This window comes from Ovis aries, chromosome 14, assembly GCF_016772045.2.
Source record: "Ovis aries strain OAR_USU_Benz2616 breed Rambouillet chromosome 14, ARS-UI_Ramb_v3.0, whole genome shotgun sequence".
Classification (NCBI taxonomy): Eukaryota; Metazoa; Chordata; class Mammalia; order Artiodactyla; family Bovidae; genus Ovis; species Ovis aries.
The window spans coordinates 50969441-50992720 of record NC_056067.1 but is presented as its reverse complement, the minus strand read 5'-3'; the positions used below and the strand labels follow the sequence as shown (position 1 = coordinate 50992720).

Below are 23280 nucleotides of genomic sequence, written 5' to 3'. Positions count from 1 at the left end.
AGAGACCCCCTGCCGGCCCATCCTTTGAAGCCACAGGGACTGAGAGCTCCTCCTGAGCACACTTCCACCTGGATGGATGTTTCTCCTGCCACTGAACAATGCCCATCGTCTCCCTGGGCTCACCCTGCACTGGGATGAGGTCGGGAAGCCTGGGGACCCACAGTGACCTGAACTCTGGCTGATAGCCTCTAGTCTGGAGGTCAGCCTCCACCTCTGCCCAGGGCGCAGAGCCAGCTCACACCCTTTGGCCTTTGCACCCCTGTGCAGCCCGTTACATTGTCCCTAGGTCTGCTCATGACCTCCAGGGGGCAACATTAGGCCAAACAGAAAATTAACAGGAAATTAACAGGTGAACTTTGTTTTGCCTAAGGAAGTGGAGAAGGAGCCTGATTTCCATCCCTCCTTCTAAACAGAGCTCTCCAACCTTTAGGGCACCAGGGACCGGTCTCATGGAAGACAATTGCGGAGTGGTGGAGATGATTTTAGGATAATTCAAGTGTGTTACAATTACTGTGCACTTATACCTATTGTTATTACATCAGCTTCACCTCAGGTTAGACCCCAGGGTACCCCTCCTCTAACAGACCCTCAGAGCCCCTCCTGGGTGCCCACACTACCCTGCCCAACCTTCTAGGGGCCTATGGGCACCCATGCCAGCTCCCATCCCTGCCTGAAACCACCCATGGGAAAGATCAGAGCAACCACAGAAAGATCAGCCAGGGTAACAGAGGAGGCCCTATAATTGGAAGGAGGACCTGGACAGTTTCTGAACCAAGGCTCAGGCAACAGACACACAGAGGGAGAGTCTCCCGGATCTTGACCCGAGGACCAGGGAGCCCAGAGTCAGCCCACCCTCAGCACCAGCTTCCTCTCTTCCCAGGAAACACAGGAAAGCTTTCCCTTCTCACCTGCCAACTGCAGCTCCTCCTGACACCCAGTTCTGGGTCTCTGTTCCTGCAGAAGGCAATGGCAACCCACTTCAGTATTCTTGCCTGGGGAATCCTGGGGACGGAGAAGCCTGGTCGACTGCTGCCCATAGGGTCGCACAGAGTTGGACACAACTGAAGAGAATTAGCACGCATGCATGCATTGGAGAAGGAAATGGCAACCCACTCCAGTACTCTTGCCTGGAGAGTCCCAGGGAGGGAGGATCCTGCTGGGCTGCTGTCTATGAGGTCACACAGAGTCAGACATGACTGAAGTGTCTTAGCAGCAGCAACAGCAGCAGTCCCTGAGAACAGACGCCAGGCTGGTGACAAGCTAAGGTAGAGACCAGGTCCCCTCTCCAGTCATCACACACGTGACCCCTTTCTCTCCTCCAGAGTCAGTGTGACCTTCAGGCGGGTCAAATATCTGCAATCTTCCCAGATATTTGAGAACAACAGGAAGACCCTGGGCATCGAGCTGGGTTTCTGTGTCACAGGAACAATTACCACCAAAATTTGGAAACCCCTGGATCTGTGACTGTGCCGAGAGACCCCAGACCAAAGCACAGCAGAGGCCAGCACTGGGGTGGGTGGGGCGGCCTAACCGCTGTTCTGGGTTCTCAGCCAGGCTGGGCAAGCGTGTCACCTGGTGGCTGCTGAAACAGCATTTCTAAGGTGTCACCTGGGGGTTCTCAGTCTTCATGAAGCTCCGCAGGTGATTCCCACGCACCGTGGGGAGGACGTCCCTGTGACAAGCATTCCTGATGCACCCCCCACCCCCAGGCTCCTCCTCTGAAGGGAAAAGCCAGAGGGGATGAGGGAGGGCTGTCAGGGAGGCTGAGTGTGCATCTGATCCAGAGCAGTGGGGACCCCGGACCCCGACACGCCCAGGTTGTGCTTTTCCAGGCAAGGCTGTGTGTGTGTGTGTAGATGTGTGTGTATCTAGGTGTCTGTGTGTAGCTGAGATGTAGGTATGTGTGAGTAGGGGTGTGTGTCGGGGGGTGTTGTGTGTAGGAATGTGTGTGTAGGTGTGTGTGTGTGTGTGTGTGTGTGTGCGTGTAGGTGGAGAATCACTGCTCTAGAAGGCAGAGGACTCAGCAGAGTTCAGGGAATAGAAATACGGACAGAGGGGGAAGGGGGAGGGGCCACGAGGGAGGGAAGGAGGAGAGGGGAGGCAGGGGGCGGAGCCTGAGCAGAGACCACGCCCCCGGGCCACTTGACCCAGCGAAGTTCTGCTGCTCCCGGGCAGGCCCAGCACACAGGGGAAAGGACGGCAGAGCTCACACAAGGACTGCAGGGCTTGTGAGCGTTTCTGGACCAGAAGTTCTCACAGAGAGAGGGACACAGCAGACCGCAGGTACCATGGAGCCCCCGTCAGGCCCTGCAAGCAGGCGGCATGTCCCCTGGAGCAGGCTCCTGCTGGCAGGTGAGAGGGGACAGTGTTCAGGGAGGGGGCGGAGACTGGAGAACGAGAGCCTGGCTGGTCCCTGGGGGAGACGGGGCTCTGAGAGGGGACAGGGGGCCTCTGTTCAGACTGAGGGCAGAGGGGAGTGGACCAGGGAGGGAGGGGTGCTCAGCCACAGGAGACTCTGCATGAGCTAGAGCTGGTGAGGGGCAGGAAGACTCAACTGCTGTAGGTTTTATGTGTAATTCTTCACTGAACAGTTTGTTGAAAACTATGACAATAATAACAATGTATTGTGTCACTACAGATAAAGACATAACCAGGACAGTAAACACTGTCCTTACCCGGCACCCTTAGAAACTGACAAATAAACACCAGGCTGTGGAATTCCTGGGAACTCTCCTTCCTTCATCCCCAGGTACTAATGTCTGGAGCCTGGTCCAGGCCCTGGGTTTCAAGCAGGATCAGACAAGCCCCTGCCCTCACGGAGCCCGCGCTCTGTGAGGAGGAAGACACACAAGCAGAGAGATGGAGAGTGTGCTGGCGGGTGCTACAGGCGTCACGCAGGAACCGGAGCGGGGAAGGGTCAGCAGTGAGCACGGAGGGTCTTTACAGCAGCTGGTCGAGGGGAGAGGCATCTCCCAGGAGGCCCTGAATGTGAGCAGGCGTGTGAGGGCAGCAAGGGGGTGAACCAGGGGACAGCTGGGGAAGCAGAGGAAATACTGAGCCCAGAGGGGCTGAAGTGACGGGGGTCATGCTGCTGACCTTGAACCAGTAGGATATACACACATACATATACCCAGATACCATACACATACGCACACACCATACACATACGCACACACACATGCACACACATGCACACACACACCAAGGCTGAGGGATGAAGAGACCTGCTCAGGACCCAGGGCACCATTTTCCCATCCCCCACACAGGTCAGAAATTAACTGGTTTCTCTCTCTTCCCTCTTAGTCTCACTCTCAACTTTCTGGACCCCGCCCACCACTGCCCAGCTCGCTGTTGAAATGGTGCCCCGCCTTGCTGCAGAAGGGTCCAATGTTCTACTTGCCCACAACATGTCAGAGAATCCTTCAGGCTATGCCTGGCACAGAGGAGAAAGGGTAGACAACACCCAGCTAATTGCATCGTATAGGGTAGATACTAATGCAACTACCAATGGGCCTGTGTCCAGCAGACGGGAGACACTTTACCCCAACGGAACCCTGCTGATCCAGAACGTCACCCAAAAAGACAGGATCCTACACCCTGCTCATTACAAAGAAGGATTTACAGACAGAAAGACAAACTGGACACCTCTGCATATACAGTGAGTGCTTCCTCTCTGACCTCGGCGTATTGGGTGGGAAAGTGAAAGTGAAAGTCGCTCAGGCGTGTCCAGCTCTTTGTGACCCCATGGACTGTGTAGTCCATGGAATTCTCCAGGCCAGAATACTGGAGTGGGTAGCCTTTCACTTCTCCAGCAGATCTTCCCAACCCAGGAATCAAACCCAGGTCTCCCACACTGCAGGCAGATTCTTTACCAGCTGAACCACAGGGAAGCCCAAGAATACTGGAGTGGGTAGCCTATCCCTTCTCCAGCAGATCTTTCTGATCCAGGAATTGAACCAGGGTCTCCTGCATTGCAGGCAGACTCTTTACCAACTGAGCTATGGGTCAGGATGAATTCTGTTCACACTCGAAGGGCTGACAACCCCAGAAGTTGCCCCCATGCCCCTCTGCATTATGTCCCGTGTTGGGGTTTGAACGTTCAGTGCAGGACACACGCTGTGGAGACAAACTCCAAAGGGTCAGAAATGCTTCCAGGAAGCCAGGCCCTGCAGACACTGTGTAGAGAAGGACGGGCTGATGGAGGGACTCAGCAGAGGGACAGCACTCTCAGTCCAGCCCCCTCGCCCCTCCCCGTGACCAGGACCCTGAGGAAGACTCTGCAGGACTCAGGGAAGACCCTGGCCTGAGGGCCCCAGGGATCCTCACAGAGAAGCTCAGCCCCAGGAAGCCCCTCCCAGACCCTGTCCCAGGGCTCCTGCCTCCAGTGACACCGGGAAGCCTGTGCCAAATCCCTAGGCTCCCAAGGTGGTCACCAGCCAGGGCTCAGCCCCGAGAGCCACATCCGCGCAGGGGCACAGCCTGGTCCTACTCCTGAGACTTGGCATGGAGAGCACACAGGTACAAGGTCCCCAGGAATCAACCAAATGCCCTGGGGGACTTGGAGATGCCAGAGAAATGTCAGCACCCCCAGAGAGGAACAGAGGAAGGAAGACACTCCTGGCAGCTCCTCGACCCCAGGGTGCCGCCCAGGGAGCTCTCTCCCGAGGCTGGTTGATAAAAACCAGGACAGACGCCAGGTGGTCTCTGAGTCCCACCCAGGTCTGTCCACCACTAAACGCTGCTGCACAATCGACCCCCGAGGAAGCCTGTGCTTCTCCCAGACGTAGAGCAGGTGGCCTCACACTCTCTGGGCTCAGGTCCCCATGCATTCGTCTTCAATGCACAGACCTGCCTTATTGAAGGGCTCAGTCTGGCTGAGAGGTGAGAGAAGCCAATTCTGATTGAAGATGCTTGTAGAGAAGCCAAAGGGAGAAAAGGGGCAATGTTCTCTCTGTTATCTGCACAGCGCTGTTGCCTACACCCGTCATCACCAGCAACAACTCCAACCCTGGGCAGCACGAGGACACTGTGGTGTTAACGTGTAGATTTGAGACTTGGGACGTCTTCTACATGTATTCAGTCAACAATCAGAGCCTCCCCAACAGCGTGGAGCTGGACCTGTGCAAGGGAAACAGGACTCTCACTGTATTCAATGTGACAAGGCATGACACAGGACTCTATGTGCGTGAAGCCGGGGATCCAGAGAATGTCACCCATGATGACCCATCCACCCAGAATGGCCTCTGTGAGTAACCTCTGTTCCTACGTGGTCCAGGCCTCCTGGCTGAATCTGCAGTGCTGGAGGCCAGGCCGTACCCATCCCTCTCAGGTCCAAGTACATGGACCCTCACCTTTGGACACCCAGGCTGGCCATGACTTCCTATCCCAGGCAAGCCCAGGCAGGCTCACCTTGAACCAAGACTAGGAGGGGATGGGCTGCTGTGTCTTGAGAGGCTCAGGGTCACCAGCCTGTGACGGAAGAAACAGGTTAATATCTCGGACTCAGGATAAGTGAACATGAGAGGTAATGGTTGAGACTTTCTACGACAAGGCTGTGATCCAGACAGAAGGATGCTGGGGCCCTAATACAGACGAGGAATTTCCCTTCCCTCTGATTGCGTCACGTGTAGCTTTATGCTCTTTGCTTCAGATGGCCCGGACACCCCCACCACTTCCTGTCAGTCTCAACCTCTCCCACCACACAGCCTCTAACCCCAGCCACACCGTGTCCCTGGCTTATCACCGGGAGGCCCCCACAATCCATACAGGAGCTCTTTATCCCCGATATCACTGCAGATAAGAGTAGACCCTGTAACTGCCTTGTCCATAACTTCATCACTGGTCCCAGCAAAACCACAGTCAAGGCTATGACAGTCTCTGGTAAGTGGCCCCTGGCCCATCAGTACCAAGCTTTGTGGTAGAGCCTGTAGGTTTTCAGAAACAAATCTGAAAGAAGTTACCTCCCAACTTCCCAGAAGTTACAAGCAAATTCCGAATCAGCCCCTGAACCCTCCCACTACATCTCAGCAGACCCTTCTTCCTCCTGCTGCCTGATTTCTCCTGGCAGACCTTGGGTCCAGCCTGGAATGCGGGGAGGGGATTCTCTGAGCTCCTGACAGCCTCATGTAGGGGGAGATAGGAAACAAAGAAGGGTCCCCAGGGCCAAGTGCCTTTTGTTGTTGTTGAACTGAAGAAATGGGTATTAATCTCTTACCAGATGAAATATGCTACGTACTCAGTTGCTCAGTTGTGTCCAACTCTTTGCAACCCCGTGGACTGTAGCCCACCAACCTCCTCTGTCTATGGAATTTTCCAGGCAAGAATACTGAAATGAATTGCCATTCCCTTCTCCAGGGGATCTTCCCCAACCCAGGGATCAAAGCCGGGTCTCCTGAATTGCAGGCAGATTCTTTACTATCTGAGCCAGCAGGGAAGTTCTATGAACTCCGTTGATTTATTTAAGCACCGTGGGTCTCAGATGTATGTACACACAGCAAGGATGACACCCCCTCCGTCATGGGGAGGGAAGGATCAGAACAGATGGACGTAAAGGATTTTCCCACAGTGCCAGCCACACAGAATGAACTGGAAACAGTTGGCTAATGTTATTATTACTGGGCAGGAGTTGAGCAGAACTTCCCTCTAAGACTGACAATGGGGATGGGAAGGAAAAACAAGGGCGGAGGTGCATAATGTAGGAGGAAGGAGTCCTTAACAGGAACACGAATAGGACACGGAGCTGGCTACAGTGAGAGAATGTCGAGTTAGAGAAAGTCCGAGGTTTCAAACGTGATTAAAATAGAGAGAGAGATGCAACCCCCTGCAGCAGGAGGGTTGGGAAGATACTGTGATGACCAAACACACAGCCACACAGACCTCAAAGCATCCCCTTCCTCCCTAACAGGCCCTCTCCCCTGTGAGACCTCTTGTGGTTTTCCTGGTCAGGTGAACTCAGGCCTTCATCTCCCCCTCTGTCTTCTCCTTTCAGGCCGAGAAAACAGCCCAGCCCTCAATAGGGAGATCGTTATCGTCATCATGATTGGGATCCTGGTTAGGTTGGCACTGGTGATCATTCTGGGGTGCTTTGTTTTCCTCAAGATGACTAGGAGGTACAAATGGCAATGCCCAATGCTAATCCTGTCCCCCAGGCTGATGCCAAGCCAGGAAGAGAGACACCCTACCCTTGGATTCTGGGCCTGGCTCTCCACAGCCTCTCCACTTCCCCCAAGGACATTCCCTCTCATCCATCGGCCCCTCCTTCACCAGATGCTGACCTGGGGTGGCTTCCCAACACCTTCTGCATCAGTAAATTAGACACTCCCCACTGCTGTTGTCCAGGGTTTCCCCGCTGGCTCAGTGGTAAAGAATCTGCCTGCTATGCAGAAGATGTGGGTTTAATCCCTGGGTCGGGAAGATCCCCTGGAGAAGGAAATGGGCACCCCCTCCAGTATTCTTGCCTGGGAAATCCCATGGGCAGAGGAGCCTGGCGGGCTACAGCCCATGGGGTCACAAAGCGTCGGACACGACTGAGCGACTGAACAACAAGAACAGCCCACTGCTGTCCTAGCTCCCGGAGCAGACCTGCAGCCGTGCTGGCAGGCGGTAAATGCTCAGTAAGCAGTACATCCTGCAGTTTATTTAAATCCAGTCACCCTGAAAGGAGAGGTTGACAGCCTCAGAACCTGAGCGTCATCGTGGCCAAAGAGACTGAAGCCACCTGGACAGGCCAGGTCGGGTCAGAGTCTCCCAAGAGGCAGATGCGTTAACCACAGCCCGTGATGTGTGAGATGGGAGAACGTGGACCAGGCCAGGACAGCAGGTCGGGAGATGAGCTTTATGCTCTTTCCAGGCAGATGAAGGTAGAGAAAGAGGCCATTGTCTAATTTCAGCATCTCTCAGCCTGAGGGGCTGGGCTGGCCACCGCAGAGCCCCCCCACCCCACCCCAGTCAAGGGACCCAAGCTGCACCGGCTCTCCAGGCATCCTCCGTGTGTTCTGGCCCTGCTCTCCTCTGAGGACCTGACCCTTCCACTCAAAGCCTTTGGGCTGATTCCTTTACTGGGTCCTTTGTCCCTTCTCAGGTCACTTTCTCCCGGACTGCCACTGACCTGCACGTAATTCCTCTCTGAGCCCAGGATGGATGTGGCTTCTTAAGGACTTTCCCTAGCTCCTCTCTGCTGGGCCCTCTCCCCCTAAACAGCACTGGTGGAGAATGGAGGTCTCTCCATTCCCTGATTGGGCTTCCCTGGTGGCTCCGTAGTAACGAGTCCACCTGCAATGCAGAGACGAAGAAGACGCAGGTTTGATCCCTGAGTCAGGAAGATTCCCCTGGAGAAGGAAATGGCAACCCACTCCAGTATTCTTGCCTGGAGAACCCCATGGACAGAGAAGCCTGGAGGGCCACAGTCCACGAGATCCCAAAGAGCTGGACGCGACTGTGCATCTGACCGCATATGTACACACTCCCTGTTTAGAAAAGGGAACCCTCCTTGTTCCCTGTTTTGACACCAAAGCTGTGACCTCCTCCTGCCTCCTGCAACCCTCAAAAATAATCGTGACCTTTTCTAGGGCCAGTGGCCAGAATGACCTCAGAGAGCACCGGCCTCCAGCAACCACCCTGGGTGAGTGTCTTCTCAGCCTGGGCGCAGCTGGGACACCCTGGTCCTATCCTCCAGCGTCTGCTCCAGCCAGCCACCCGCTGGGGCTTCATCACAGGGGATCCGCACTGACTGGTCTGCTAGACGTGCAAGTTCTGAGTCACGGGTCACCTCACTGGACCCTAAATGCCCAGAAGGTCTCTCCCTGGTGATGCCCCTTCTCCCATGGTTCTCTGGAAGCTGAGGACCCCCAGCCTCTCCTGGAGGGTGGGCTAAGCTTCCTCACACCCCTGGTGCTAACTGCTGTCTCTGCTCCTAGGACATGGTCCCTCTGGCAGCTCTGTCTCCCCGGTAAGCACATTCTTTCCTTGTCTCTTCTCCCTGTGGTCCCAGCTGTGCAGACTCAGGGCAGTGGGACTGTCCAGCATTTCACAGTACAGACACCCTTCACTCCAGGGTAGCCAGCAACATGAACCCCATCCTGGTCAGGACTGGGACTCACTTCAGGGGCAGGACACCCCCACGCCCTGCCCTAAGCCTGCCTGGTCCCTTCACAGTTAACCCTGGAGTCCAGCCAGGAATAGAGTGGGCACTAGGAGCTTCAGACAGAGTCTCGGGCTATTGAGGGTGGAGCATGCAGCCAGATGGGGACTGAAGTGAGGGCTTCAGGCTTGGAGGTGGCTGCTTGGGAGGCAGGGCTGGTCACTTCTGAGGAGAAATGACTCTCTTCCCTGTCCCCCTGACACCCACTTTCTCCCCTACCCAGGCCTCCCTACCCAGCCCCAAGCCAGCTGTTCCCATCTATGAGGTGAGTGTTGGGGATGAATGGTCTGATCCTGCACTTTTAAGGGTACTTTCCAGGAAACAGCAGCAAAAGTGGGAAAATGGATGAAGAGGAGTGATGTATCTGGACCCAGAAAGCCTCCAGCACAGCCGGGTCCTCCACGAAGCAGCCCTGTGGACCCTGGGCCAGGAAGATCCTGGGACCTGTTCTGAGAAGTTTATAGGGGCTCAAAGGCCTCTTCTTTCTCTACAGGAGTTACTCTATCCCAACACAGATATCTACTGCCAGATCAACCCCAAAGTAGATGTGGTTTCTTAGTTTGCTCCAGGAACTTCCCCTTAAGGGGTGTGGAGAAGAGCCCACGTGAGACCCCAGAGTCTGAGTGAGGTCAGACACCCGAAGCAAAGAAACAGCTGTGACCCCTGAAGATACTGGGGGGCCTGGGCTCAGCCTTAGTGTCCCTCCTGGCCTTCTGGAGGCCCTGACAAGGCTGCCCTGAGCCCTGGATGGATGAAGACAAGGACTTCCATTCCCCAAGGAACTGAGGGCTTCCAAGGAAAGTGGCTGGGCCTGTGACCCACTGTGGACCACCTGAGAGGTCTGAATAAAGAGGACTTTCCTCTCGTTTGCTCTTTTTGTGCACATGGGCTCCTCCCACCTAAACTCACCCAGGTTCCACAGCAATGGGACAAACTGTCTCCTCCTTGATGTGGCCCGCGGGCCTCCTCCCACCTGAGCCTCATCTGCAGCGCCCTCCACACACCTGAAGAACTGAGGTCACCTGGGAAGGGTGATCTTCCCATGTAAGTTCACATGGGTCAGTTTACCCACATTCACCCAAACAAAAGTGGTCTGTGCACTAAGGCACAGAGCCCAGAGTTCGGGAGGATGTCTGGCCATTGCCTGAGTGTTGTTTGTTATGAGATAAGAGACAGTTACAAAACCTGCTAAGTTTCACATCCTGATTTGGCTCTAAGATACTCCTTATCTCATATGCACACAATGTTGGGTTAGAGAAGGTGACACCTCTTGTTGTTTCCTATTGCTGCTGTAGCAACTTATCACAAACCTGTGGTATAAAACAACACAAATCAAGATGTCAACAGAGCTCTGTTCTTTCTGGATAGTCTAGGAGAGAGTTTGTTTCCTTGCCTTTCCAAGCTGTGAAAGGCTACCTGTTTTCCTTGGCTTGTGGCCCCTTCCTCCATCTTCAAAAGTCAGCAGTGGAGTATCTTAAATTCATGCTCTGCTTCCATCATCACATGTCTTTCTCTGGCTCGGCCTCTCCTGCCTTCCTTTTTCTTTATAAGGACCACCCTTGTGATTATGTTGGGCCCAATCAGATAACTCACCATAATCTCCTAATCGCATGATCCTTAATTTATAAATTCCCTTTATCTTGGGACATCTGCAGAGATCCTGGGTATTAAGATGTGGACAGGGACTTCCCTGGTGGTCCAGTTGATTTAGAATCTGCCTTGCAATGCAAAGGACATGGGTTCAATCCCTGGTTGGGAAACTTAAGATCCCACTTAAGCCACCTAAGCCTGCATGCCTCAACTACTGAGCCCACACACCACAACTAGAGAGTCTGTGCACTGCAACAAAAGATCCTGCATGTCGCAACGAAGACTCAATGCAGCCAAATAAATAAAATTTTAAAAAATATGTGTCAACTTTGAGGGGCCATTGTTCTCTCTATCACATCTCTCAAGGTTGTGGTCATCATCTTCTCTCATTGCAAACTCCTCATCGTGGTTTAGTCAATAAGTTGTGTCTGACTCTTGCGACCCCGTGGACTGGGAACCTACCAGGCTCCTCTGTCCATGGGATTCTCCAGGCAACAATACTAGAACAGGTTGCCATTTCCTTCTCCAGGGGGTCTTCCCAACCCAGGAATCGAACCTGGGTCTCCTGCTTTGTGGGGAGATTCTTTACCGACTGAGCTACAAAACCACTACTCGTGGGCAATCTGGAATTGGTCTTCCTGACTGTGGGGTTAGTTCCTGATTTGATGTGCACAGCATCCTCACTGTCCTTTAGCCATGAAACAGGAGCCAGTTAACACTCCCTAAAGCCCTCTCCACCTCCTTCTTGTTAGAACGCTGTGTTAAGAATGTAAAGAAAGCAGATGCAGCTCCTTTGGGTAGCCAGTGATGGTCAGCACCATGGACAGGGTCTTCACTGTGCTCATCCCAGGGGCTGCACAGAAAGGACCCAATGAAAAGGAATGACTGGAAACCCAGCCTATTTCTATTCTTTCTATGAGAAAGATGCAACGAGGCAGAACAGTTAAGGGAGAGCCTGCTTTGCTCCAGTTTATAAGCTGTGAACATTTCGCGCATGTCTGGACAGTACTTATTGGCACATCTTTTACAACTTGCCACAATGCTGCTGACCCCTGCACCCACAGTATGGCCCTGGGGAGGCTGAGAACTTGACTCTGGCATCTCAGGGAATCTTCCCACCCCTGAGAGTCAGGCAATTGTCTTGCCTACAACATTAAGGGAATATTTCATGATTAACTTCTGAACCTTGGTGCCTGACCTTGGAAACACACCCATCCATCACCCAGCCTGGAGCACCACCTGAGCACAGCCTTCTGTTCCCTGAGCCCCAGCTGAGCTCCCCAGACAGCAGGCTGAGCAGAGCTCTAGGCTAGTTTCCCAGCTCCTCCAGGCTGAGAGCCCTGTGCCGGGTGTCCTTCCCAGCAGAGTAAACATTTTTCCTGAGGGAACAGTGGAGCATGAAGACATATTTTCCAGGGCAGAACACCAAAGAACTGTTCCATCTGCCGCAACCCTCAGATGAAGAGAAAAGACTGGGACCCTCACAGTCATCCCATCTCCTTGTTTCCATCCATCTCACACTCACAAAACTAAATCTGACCCTCCAGACTCAGCCCTGCCCTTCCCAGTGGCTCTGGTCCAAGCCATCCATTCACAGAACCTAGTGTAAGGATCACGGGTGCTCTTATTTTTATTAATTCTTTCTTCTGCTTTGAGTTGGATTCTTTTTGCTGTCATTTTTCTAGTTTCTTGTCATAGAATCTTAGATTATTAATTTAGGTGGTGTTTCCTGTTTGCTAATATAAGCATTTTGTTGCATAAGTACCCTTCTCAGCATTACATAAGCTGCATTCTACAAATGGTTGGAGGTTTTTTAATTCAGTATTTAACTCAATTCTTTTTTTTAATTTCCTTTGAGGTTTCATCTCTGGCCATAGATTATTCAGAAATATGTTATTTATTTTCTATATGTTTCAGACATTTCCGTGTTGTCTTTCTGTCTCTGATTTCTACCGTGACATACTCTGTTGGATTTATTTTATTTTTATCTATTATTTTTATTTTATTTTACATTGGTTAGAGTTTAGAGATGATGCCAAGCCTAAGCAATGAAAGAGGATGAACTGGACATTCTTCTCTTTGGCCAGTCTTTGAAAGGTCAGTTAGCAGCAAATCCCCTTAGTTTTCCTTCATCAGAGAATTTCCTGATTCTCCTTTCATTCCCAAAGGATAAATTTGCCAGATGTAGAATTCTTAGTTGACAGTTCTTTCCTTTCAGCACTTGAAAAATACGCTACTTCCTTCCATATTTTCAGCTACAAAATCTACTGTCATTTAAATTAGAGTTTTTGGGATTTCCCTGGTGGTCCAGTGGTTAAGAGTCTGAGTTTCCACTGCAAGGGGCAGGGTTTCAATCCCTGGTCAGGGAACTAAGATCCTCCACGCCTCGTGGCCAAAAAAAAAAAAAAAAAAATCCTAAATAGGAAATGGGTTGTTTCTCTGGATTTTTTTAAATTGAAGGATAATTGCTTCACTGTATTGTATTGGTTTCTGCCATGAATCAGCCATAGGTGTCCCTATGTCCCCTCCCTCTGATCCTCCCTCTCGCCTCCCTCCCCAACCCACCCCTCTAGGTTGTAAGGACGGTTTTCCTTTGGCGTCAGTTCTCCTGTATCTGAGTGTGAATTTGTTTAGGCTGGTCCTGCTTTGAGTTCACTCAGCTTCGTGAGCCATTGTTGTTTCATTTGTTCAGTTCCTGTTTTCTTCTCCTCTGCTTCTGGAATTTCAATGGTACAAAGCTTACATCTTTTTATTAGTGCCCCCAAAGGCTCTGGGACTCTGTTCACACGTCAAATTCTCCCACAGAATAGAAAAAGAGATACAGTTCCCAACTCATTCTGAGATTAAAACCAGAACCAAAAGGAGACTGTCAGGCCAGTCACACTTATGAACAGAGAGGCAAAAATCCTAAACAAGGTTTTAGCAAACCAAACCCAGCAGTATGTGAAAACAGATGACACACCATGACTAAGTTTTGTTGGCCCCAGAAAAGTAGAGGTTATTTAGCACTATAAATCTGTAAATGGAAGTGCTCAGGAGCTTCTAGGATGCAAGCAATGTTTCGTTTCCTGATCTAACTGCTAGATACATGGGTGTGTCAAATTTTTTAGAAGTTATTAAGCAATACACACATGATTTGTACGTGTCTTTGCATGTAATACATCAGTTTTTTAAAGTTTTAAAAAATCTACATTGTGTGCCATATTAATATCAAAGGGAAAACTCTTGATTATCTCAACAGATACAGAAAAATAATTTGATAATATCTGCCATCAGCTTATATTTGTAAACTGTTGCACTAGGAACACAAGGGAAACTCCTTAATCCAATTAAGAATACCTAACAACATCTACCTTCTCGTGTTTTTTGCAGCATTGTTCACAATAGCCAAGACTTGGAAACAAGCTAAGTGTCCATCAGTGGATGACTGGATAAAGTTAGAAAGAGGATGTGAGACAGAAAGGTGAAATATCATTCAGCTATGCAAAAGAAAGCAAGCTTGCCATTTGCAAGAACACAAATAAAAGGTTGATAGACTTTGATGGCATTATGGCAACCCATTCCAGTCTTCTTGCCTGGAGAATCCCAGGGACGGTGGAGCCTGGTGGGCTGCCGTCTATGGGGTTGCACGGAGTCGGACACAACGGAAGTGACTATGGAGAAGGCAATGGTACCCCACTCCAGTACTCTTGCCTGGAAAATCCTATGGACGGAGGAGCCTGGTAGGCTGCAGTCCATGGGGTCGCTAAGAGTCGGATACGACTGAGCGACTTCACTTTCACTTTTCACTTTCATGCACTGGAGAAGGAAATGGCAACCCACTCCAGTGTTCTTGCCTGGAGAATCCCAGGGACGGGGGAGCCTGGTGGGCTGCTATCTATGGGGTCGCACAGAGTCGGGCACGACTGAAGTGACTATGGAGAAGGCAATGGTACCCCACTCCAGTACTCTTGCCTGGAAAATCCTATGGACGGAGGAGCCTGGTAGGCTGCAGTCCATGGGGTCGCTAAGAGTCGGATACGACTGAGCGACTTCACTTTCACTTTTCACTTTCATGCACTGGAGAAGGAAATGGCAACCCACTCCAGTGTTCTTGCCTGGAGAATCCCAGGGACGGGGGAGCCTGGTGGGCTGCTGTCTATGGGGTCGCACAGAGTCGGGCACGACTGAAGTGACTATGGAGAAGGCAATGGTACCCCACTCCAGAACTCTTGCCTGGAAAATCCTATGGACGGAGGAGCCTGGTAGGCTGCAGTCCATGGGGTCGCTAAGAGTCGGATACGACTGAGCGACTTGACTTTCACTTTTCATTTTCATGCATTGGGGAAGGAAATGGCAACCCACTCCAGTGTTCTTGCCTGGAGAATCCCAGGGACGGGGGAGCCTGGTGGGCTGCCATCTATGGGGTCACACAGAGTCGGGCACGACTGAAGTGACTTAGCAGTAGCAGCATGCTAACGGAAATAAGTCAGACAGGCACATACTATATGACAGTGGCCCCAACCTTCTTTAGCACCAGGGACTGGTTTCATGGAAGACAATTTTTCCACAGGTGGGGGCTGGGGGATCATTTCAGAATGATTCAAACACATTACATCTTTTGTGCATGTTATTTCTATTATTACATCAACCCCACCTCACCATCAGGCATTAGATCTCAGAGTTTGGGAGACCCATGCTATATGATATCACTTACATGCAGAGTACCAAAAAAAGCCAATGCATAGAAACAGAAAGTAGGAGGGCAATTACCAGGAGTTGAGGGGTAGGGAGATGAGGAAATGTTGCTCAAAGAGCACGAACTTCCAGTGGTAAAATAAACAGGTTCTAGGAATCTTGCGTACAGCACGCTGATTACAGTTAATAAAACCGTTTCATATACTTGAAAGTGCTAAGAGAGTAGACTTTAAATGGTCTCACCACAAACAAGAAATGGTAATTATGTGGTGAGATAGACGTGTTAGCTAGTGCTATGGTAGCAACCATTTTGCAATACACTTGTGTTTGAAATCACCACAGTGTGCAACCTGAATAAGCGTCGTATCTCCACTATATGGGGTTTCCCTGGTGGCTCAGTGGTAAAGAATCTGCCTTCCAATGCAGGAGACGCAAGAGACTCAACTTCCATCCCTGGTCTGGGAAGATCCCCTGGAGGAGGAAATGGCAACCCACTCCAGAATTCTTGCCTGATGAATCCCATGGACAGAGGAGCCTGGCGGGCTACCATCCATAGGGTTGCAAAGAGTCGGCCATGACTGAGCAACTGAGACATATCTCAAAAAGGCTGGAAAAAAAATTTTTTTTAATCTATCCCCTTCAAAAAAGCAAGCAAACAAGACACAGCAACATCGTTTTCTAGAAAAATGGCAGTATTGCACTGAAAGTCAAGAACAACCCAAGAGTGCCCAGTGCCATCACTGCTGTACTGGGATGCCCCAACCAGCACAGATCGACTGTCATTATCCACAGATGCTTTTTATCTACACAGAAAGCTCTGCCCAAAACCCTGTAAACAAATTATTAGAAGTAATAATATAGTCTAGCAAAGTGTCTATCTTTAAGATCAATAAACTGTACAAAAATTTATTGCATTTCCGTGTTAGAAACAAATAGAAAATGTAACTTTTAAATGACATCATTTATAACAATGAACGCTATAGATTATTTTGGAATAAATTAACAAAAGATGTGCAAGATCCTAATGCAAACAATTTTAAGCTTCCCTGAAAAATATTAAGGAAGACCTAAATAAAGAGATGTCCCATGTTCATGGATAGAAGGGTTCAGCTTCGTAAAGATATAGACTCTCCCCTAAATTAGCAGTTAGTCAATGAAATTCCAACCAAAATCCCAACAAGAATTCCTTGGAACTTGACAAGTTGGTCCAAATTTACACAGAAGTGCAAAAAGTCCAAGAATAACCAAGGTTCTCCTGAAGATGAAGAACAAGTGGGGAGGGGGAATGACTTGCCTTATCAGGTAAAACAACTTATTAAAAAGCTATAAAAATAAATACAGTGAACTGTTGGCACAAAAGTAGATAAATTGATCAATGGGAAGATAGGAATTCCAGAAATAGACTCACGCAAATATGAAACTTTGAAATACAACCAAGATGCCATTGCAGATAAATGGGGAAAGAAAGAATTATTCAATAAAAGGAGCTGGACAATTAATTGTCTATATGAAAAAATGCAAATATCTTAAAGACATACAAAAATCAATTCTAAATAAATTAAGAACATAAATGCAAAAATTCAAACTTACTTTTTTGGAGGAAACAAGGGAGAGCATTTTTTGGATTCTGGGATAAATAAGAATCTCTTTTTTAAATGTTATTTCATAATGAGATAGTTAATAAGACACAGTGTATCTTATTGTGGAAGACAGTCTGAAACAAGAATGGAATCAGACTGTCAAGGGCTGTACTGTCATATTAAGCATGCAGCCTTTATTTTGTTTTAATTTTTTTTTTTTTGGGGGGGGTGGTGTCCCACTCTGTGTCTTACAGGATCTTAAGTTCCCTGACCAGGGATTGAACCCAGGTCCTGGCAGTGAAAGTACTGAGTCCTAACCAATGGACCACTGGGGAATACCAAGAAGAATCTCTTAAGCAAAGCACAAAAAGAATCACCATAAAACTGGAAGGTTGATAAGCTCAACATTAAAATCCTTTTCTTCAAAACAGACCATAAGATATAAAGACAAATCATCTGACTGACAAAGAATTAGTACATAAGATATATGCATACCTAAGGAAATCCTATGTATCCAGACGAAAAGGTTAAACGATCGTATAGAAAAAGAATCCAAAAAATAAAATAAAATAAATAGGCATTTTACAGATGAAGCACAGGCAATACACATCTGAAAAAATGCTCAACCTACTTGAGAGTACCTTAGATAGCAAGAAGATCAAACCAGTCATTCCTAAAGGAAATTAGCCCTGAATATTCATTGGAAGGACTGATGCTGAAGCTGAAGCTCTGATACTTTGGCCACCTGATGTGAAGAGCCAAGTCACTGGAAAAGACCCTGATACTGGGAAAGATTGAGGGCAGGAGGAGAAGGGGACGACAGAGGATGAGATGGTTGGATGCTAGGAAAGATTGAGGGCAGGAGGAGAAGGGGATGACAGAGGATGAGATGGTTGGATGGTATCACCAACTCAATGGACATGAATCTGAGCAAACTCGGGGAGTCAGTGAAGGACCGGGAAGCCTGGCGTGCTGCAGTCCATCTGAACAATAACAGCTTAGTAATCAGGGAGATATAAATTCAGACCACAATGAGATGCCATTTTACATCCACCAGATTGGCAAAAGTTTTAAAGTTGGAAAAGTTGGAGGTCATGTGGATGAACAAGAATTCTTTACTCTCTACCAGCAATGTATAATTGCTGCAAACACTTGGGAAAACAATTTGGCATTATTTTCCAAAGCCAAACAAACCTACAACCCAGTATTTCCATACCTGGTTGTACACCCAGGAGAATCTTACACATAAGCACTAGGGGACGTGTACAAGGACATTCATTGCACCAATAAGTGTCCCAAAACTGGGAGGGTGGGGAGAGGGGAAATCCAAGCATAATTGACAAGAATTAAATTGTGATACAAACAGCACAACAGGAGATAATACATCAGTGAAAATGCAGGAACAAAACCACACACTGGAACATGGATAAATATTAGATATATGCATTATTTAAAGTTCCAGAAAACTACAGATAATAAACCATTTGACAAAAGGAAACAATTCCAACAACATTTGTTGTTTAAATATATTATTCTTGAACTTCCTTGGTGCTCCAGTGGTTAAAAATCCATCTGCCAATGCAGGAGACATAGGTTCAATCCCTGGTCCGAGAATACTCCACATACTACCGGGCAGCTAAGGCTGTGCCCATGCTCTAGTGCCTGTGAGCCACTACTACTGAGCCTCAGCACCCTACAGCCCATGCTCCGCAACAAGAGAAGCCGCTGCAATGAGAAGCTTGCACACTGCAATTAGAGAGTAGCCCTTGCTTGTGGCAACTAGAGAAAGCCCTCACACAGCAACGAAGACCCAGTGCAGCTAAAAATTAAATAAATATTTTAAAATAAATATATATTATGCATATATGATCAAAGTATGAAAAACCCAAGCCAAGTAAAATGTAGGGCGGTGGTTACTTCATGAGAGAAGGCAAAGAGACGTGATAGGAAGCGCTATATAGGTAAGATGCAAGTTCCTCTTGATAGCCTATTTCTTAGATTGAGTGATATGTTTGCGGGGTTCATTAAATCGCACTCCATAGCCAGTCGTCTTGTTACATATAATCTTCTGTACACGGTAAATATGTCCCATCTCTCACATTGTGATTGGCCTCCCATCCACCTAAAGATACCATGCTTTTGACTCACCAGTTCCCTTTGAAGGTTATTGATGTTCTCAAGCCATTTGGCCTAATGAAATCAGAGAATCTATGGGGGTTTCCCTGGTGGCTCAGTGGTAAAGTATCTGCCTGCCAGTGCAGGAGACACAGGTTCAGTCCCTGGTCCAGGAAGATCTCACATGCCACAGAGCAGCCAAGCCCGTGAGCCACAACTACTGAGCCTGTGCTCTAGAGCCCAGGAGCTGCAACTACTGAGGCTGCTTGCTGCCACAATGGAAGCCTGCAAACCCTAGAGCCCATGCTCTGCAACAAGAGAGTAGCCCCTGCTCACCACAACTAGAGAAAAACCCTGGCAGCAACAAAAACCCAGCACAGCCAAAAATAAATAAAATCATTTTTAAAAAGAGAGAGGGAATATACACACATATGCTTTGGCCCACCCACACCCTGGCTCAGCCCTCTAAAATGATCTACTAGCTCAGCTGGTCAGAAGTACAGACGAGGAGAAGCCCAGGGATAAATTTCACCTCGCAGCCTCTTGCCACAGGCTCTCTCTGGTCTCCATTCAGACCTGACTCACTTCCCATGACCTCCTTTGGCTCCCCAACCACCCTTCCAAAACTCATTCATAGTAATCAAGGTCCTCATGACAGTCCAACTTCTGAGGTCAATGGCAGGCATTTCAGATCTCACTTCTCCAAGTCATTAACAGAGGTAGGATTTGAGGCCTCAGGTAGTTAAACCTATTTCTTCCACCGCAAAATGGAAATACAGAAGTGACAATATCTTCTTCATAGTATTGTACTAAGAATGAATGAGGTAAGGCACAGAAAATGCTTAATGCCAAAGTCTTTGACTGTGTGTATCACAACAAACTGGAAAATTCTTAAAGAGATGGGAATACCAGACCACCTGACCTCCCTCCTGAGAAATCTGTACACAGGTCAAGAAGCAATATTTAGAACCGGACATGGAACAACAGACTGGTTCCAAATCAGGGAAGGAGTATGTCAAGATTGTATATTATCACCCTGCTTATTTAACTTATATGCAGAGTATATCATGTAAAATGCTGGGCTGGATGAAGCACAAGCTGGCATCAAGATTGCCAGGAGAAATATCAGTAACCTCAGATACACAGATGACACCACCCTTATGGCAGAAAGCGAAGAACTAAAAAGTCTCTCAGTGAAAGTGAAAGAAGACAGTGAAAAGTTGGCTTAAAACTCAACGTTCAAAAAACTAAGATCATGGCATCTGGTCCCATCACTTCATGGCCAATAGATGGGGAAACAATGGAAACAGTGACAGACTTTATTTGGGGGGGGCTCCAAAATCACTGCAGATGGTGACTGCAGCCAGGAAATTAAAAGACACTTGCTCCTTCAAAGAGCAAGTGTCCAACCTAGACAGCATATTAAAAAGCAGAGACATTACTTTGCCAACAAAGGTCCGTCTAGTCAAAGCTGTGGTTTTTCCAGTGTCATGTATGGATGTGAGAGTTGGACTATAAAGAAAGCTGAGCACCAAAGAACTGATGCTTTTGAACTACGGTGTTGGAGAAGACTCTTGAGAGTCCCTCGGACTGCAAGGAGATCCAACCAGTCACTCCTAAAGGAGATCAGTCCTGAATATTCATTGAAAGGACAGATGCTGAAGCTGCAACTCCAATACATTGGCCACCTGATGTAAAGAACTGACTCATTTGAAAAGACCCTGATGCCGGGAAAGATTGAAGGCAGGAGGAGAAGGGGATGACAGAGGATGAGATGGTTGGGTGGCATCACTGACTCGATGGACGTGAGTTTGAGCAGGATCAGGGAATTGGTGATGGACAGGGAAGCCTGGAGTGCTGCCGTCTATGGGGTGGCAAAGAGTCAGATACGACTGAGCCACTGAACTGAACAGTAAACGCACCCTAAGTGTCTACCTCCCCACCTTATAACAGAGGGCAGAGTTAAACTGAGATTCCACAGGTAAATAGCCTAGCACAGAGTCTCCCATCACTATTCCTTACCTGTGCTCAGTCACGTCTGCAACCCCATGGATGGCAGCCCCTCCAGGCTCCTCTGTCTGTGGAATTTTCCAGGCAAGAATACTGGAGCAGGTTGCCATTTCCTCCTCCAGGGGATCTATCTGACTCAGGGATCGAGTCTGCATCTCCTGTGTCTCCAGCATTGCAGACGGACTCTTTATCCCTCAGCTTCCTCGGACACCCGCTTCCTCGGACACCCGCTTCCTCATCTACAAAACCCTACCCTATTTTGGAGGCCCGAAGTTGCAGGGTCTGGTGTATCTGCCGCCCCCTTATGGCCAGAAAGGGGACTTACATGGTCCTCTCCTAGGAGCCTACACTTGAACCTTAGGTGAGAACTAGCCACCCCCAGCACTCTTTCCTCCTATCTGCCAGCTTGCACGCACAAAAAAGCAACTAGCTGGCAGAGGAAGTCTTCCCAGATCTCCAAATGTCTCAACAAAATCCCCTCAGCAGGGACAGAGATCTTCCCAGGAGGCAAGAGGGATTCTACGCTGGACAGGTCGTTTAACTTTCCAGAGCCAGTTTCTTCTTTGCAAAAAGGGGATAAAACCGATCTCATTGGGCTCTTGTGAGAGTTGAATGAAATCCTGTATTTAAAACCCTAGCCTCAGATAAAACTCTAATTCAAAAAGATACATGTACCCCTATGTTCATACCAGCACTATTTATAATAGCCAGGACATGGAAACAAGCTAAATGTCCATCAGAGATAAATGGATAAAAATGGTGGCACTAGAGGTAAAGAACACACCTGTGAATACAGGAGACACCGTAGGAGACGCAGGTTCGATCCCTGGCTCAGGAAGTTCCCTGGAGGAGGGCATGGCAACCCACTCCAGTATTCTTGCCTGGAGAATCTCATGGAAAGAGGAGCCTGGCGGGCCACAGTTCATGGGATCAAAAAGAATAGGACATGACTGAAGCGACTTAGCACAGCACAGCACAGTGATGCGTGTATACAATGGAATACTCCTCAGCCACAGAAAAAGAATGAAATTATGCCATCGGCAGCAACACGGATGCAACTAGAAATTAGCAGACTAAGTGAAGCAAATCAGAAAGAGGAAAACAAATACCATATGGGATCACTTTTGCGTGGAAGCGAAAACATGACACAGATGACCCTATCTATGAAACAGAATATAGATAACAGACTGGTGGTTGCCAAGAGGGACGGGGTTAGGGGAGGAATGGAGGTGGGGTTAGCTGATGTAAACTTTAATAGACAGAACAGATAAACAACAAGCTCCTACTATATAGAACACAGACCTGTATTCAATGTCCTATGATAGACCAAATGGAAAAGAATATTTTTAAAAGAACATATATATATATATATGCATATATGTGTGTGTGTCATGTCCAACTCTTTGCGACCCCATGGACTGTAGTCTGTAGCCCGCCAGGCTCCTCTGTCCGTGGGATTCTCTAGGCAAGAATACTGGAGTGGGTTGCCATTTCCTCCTCAGGGCATCTTTCCGACCCAGGGGTTGAACCCGTGTCTCTTACCTCTCTTGCACTGGCAGGTGGGTTCTTTACCACTAGAGCCACCCGAGAAGCTATGCATAAGTAAATCACTTTGCGGGACAGCAGTAACTAACACATGATTGTAAACGAACTTTACTTCAATTATAAAAGAAAAAAGGCAACAACAACAAAAAAAATACTGCCTGATATCACTTGTGAAATTATAAAAATAGCTGAACTTGTAGAAACAGATTCAAAAAGTGGTTGCCAGGGTCTAGGGTTGGAGGAAATAGAGAAAACTTGGTAAAAGAATACAAACTTTCAGTTATACAATGAATAGGGTCTGAGGATCTAATGTATAATATATTGACTATTGCTGATAATACTGTATTGTATAATTGCAGTTTGCTAAGAAAATAGAGGGGCTTTGCAGGCGGTGCTAGTGGTAAAGAACCCATCTGCCAAAACAAGAGACAAGACACAGCTTTCATCCCTGGGTCGGGAAGGACCGCTGGAGGAGGGCATGGCAACCCACTCCAGTATTCTTGCCTGGAGAATCCCATAGACAGAGGAACCTAGCAGGCTATGGTCCATAGAATCGCAAAGACTCGGACACGACTGAAGCAACTTAGCATGCATGCACACAGGAGAGTAGAGCTTGTGTTCTCA

At 48.7% G+C, this 23280-nt stretch overlaps 1 protein-coding gene across 1 annotated transcript; it reads left to right on the top strand.

The window, feature by feature from the left end:
• The first annotated feature begins 2208 nt into the window (after positions 1 to 2208).
• On the top strand, positions 2209 to 10009 carry LOC101104522 (carcinoembryonic antigen-related cell adhesion molecule 4-like). Its single transcript, XM_042230986.1, is given in 9 exon segments — positions 2209 to 2352; positions 3304 to 3583; positions 3585 to 3658; positions 4967 to 5245; positions 6989 to 7109; positions 8568 to 8620; positions 8916 to 8947; positions 9363 to 9404; positions 9633 to 10009. Coding segments are annotated over 9 exon segments (1011 nt in total). The 5' UTR covers positions 2209 to 2288; the 3' UTR covers positions 9699 to 10009.
• Positions 10010 to 23280: the final 13271 nt, after the last annotated feature.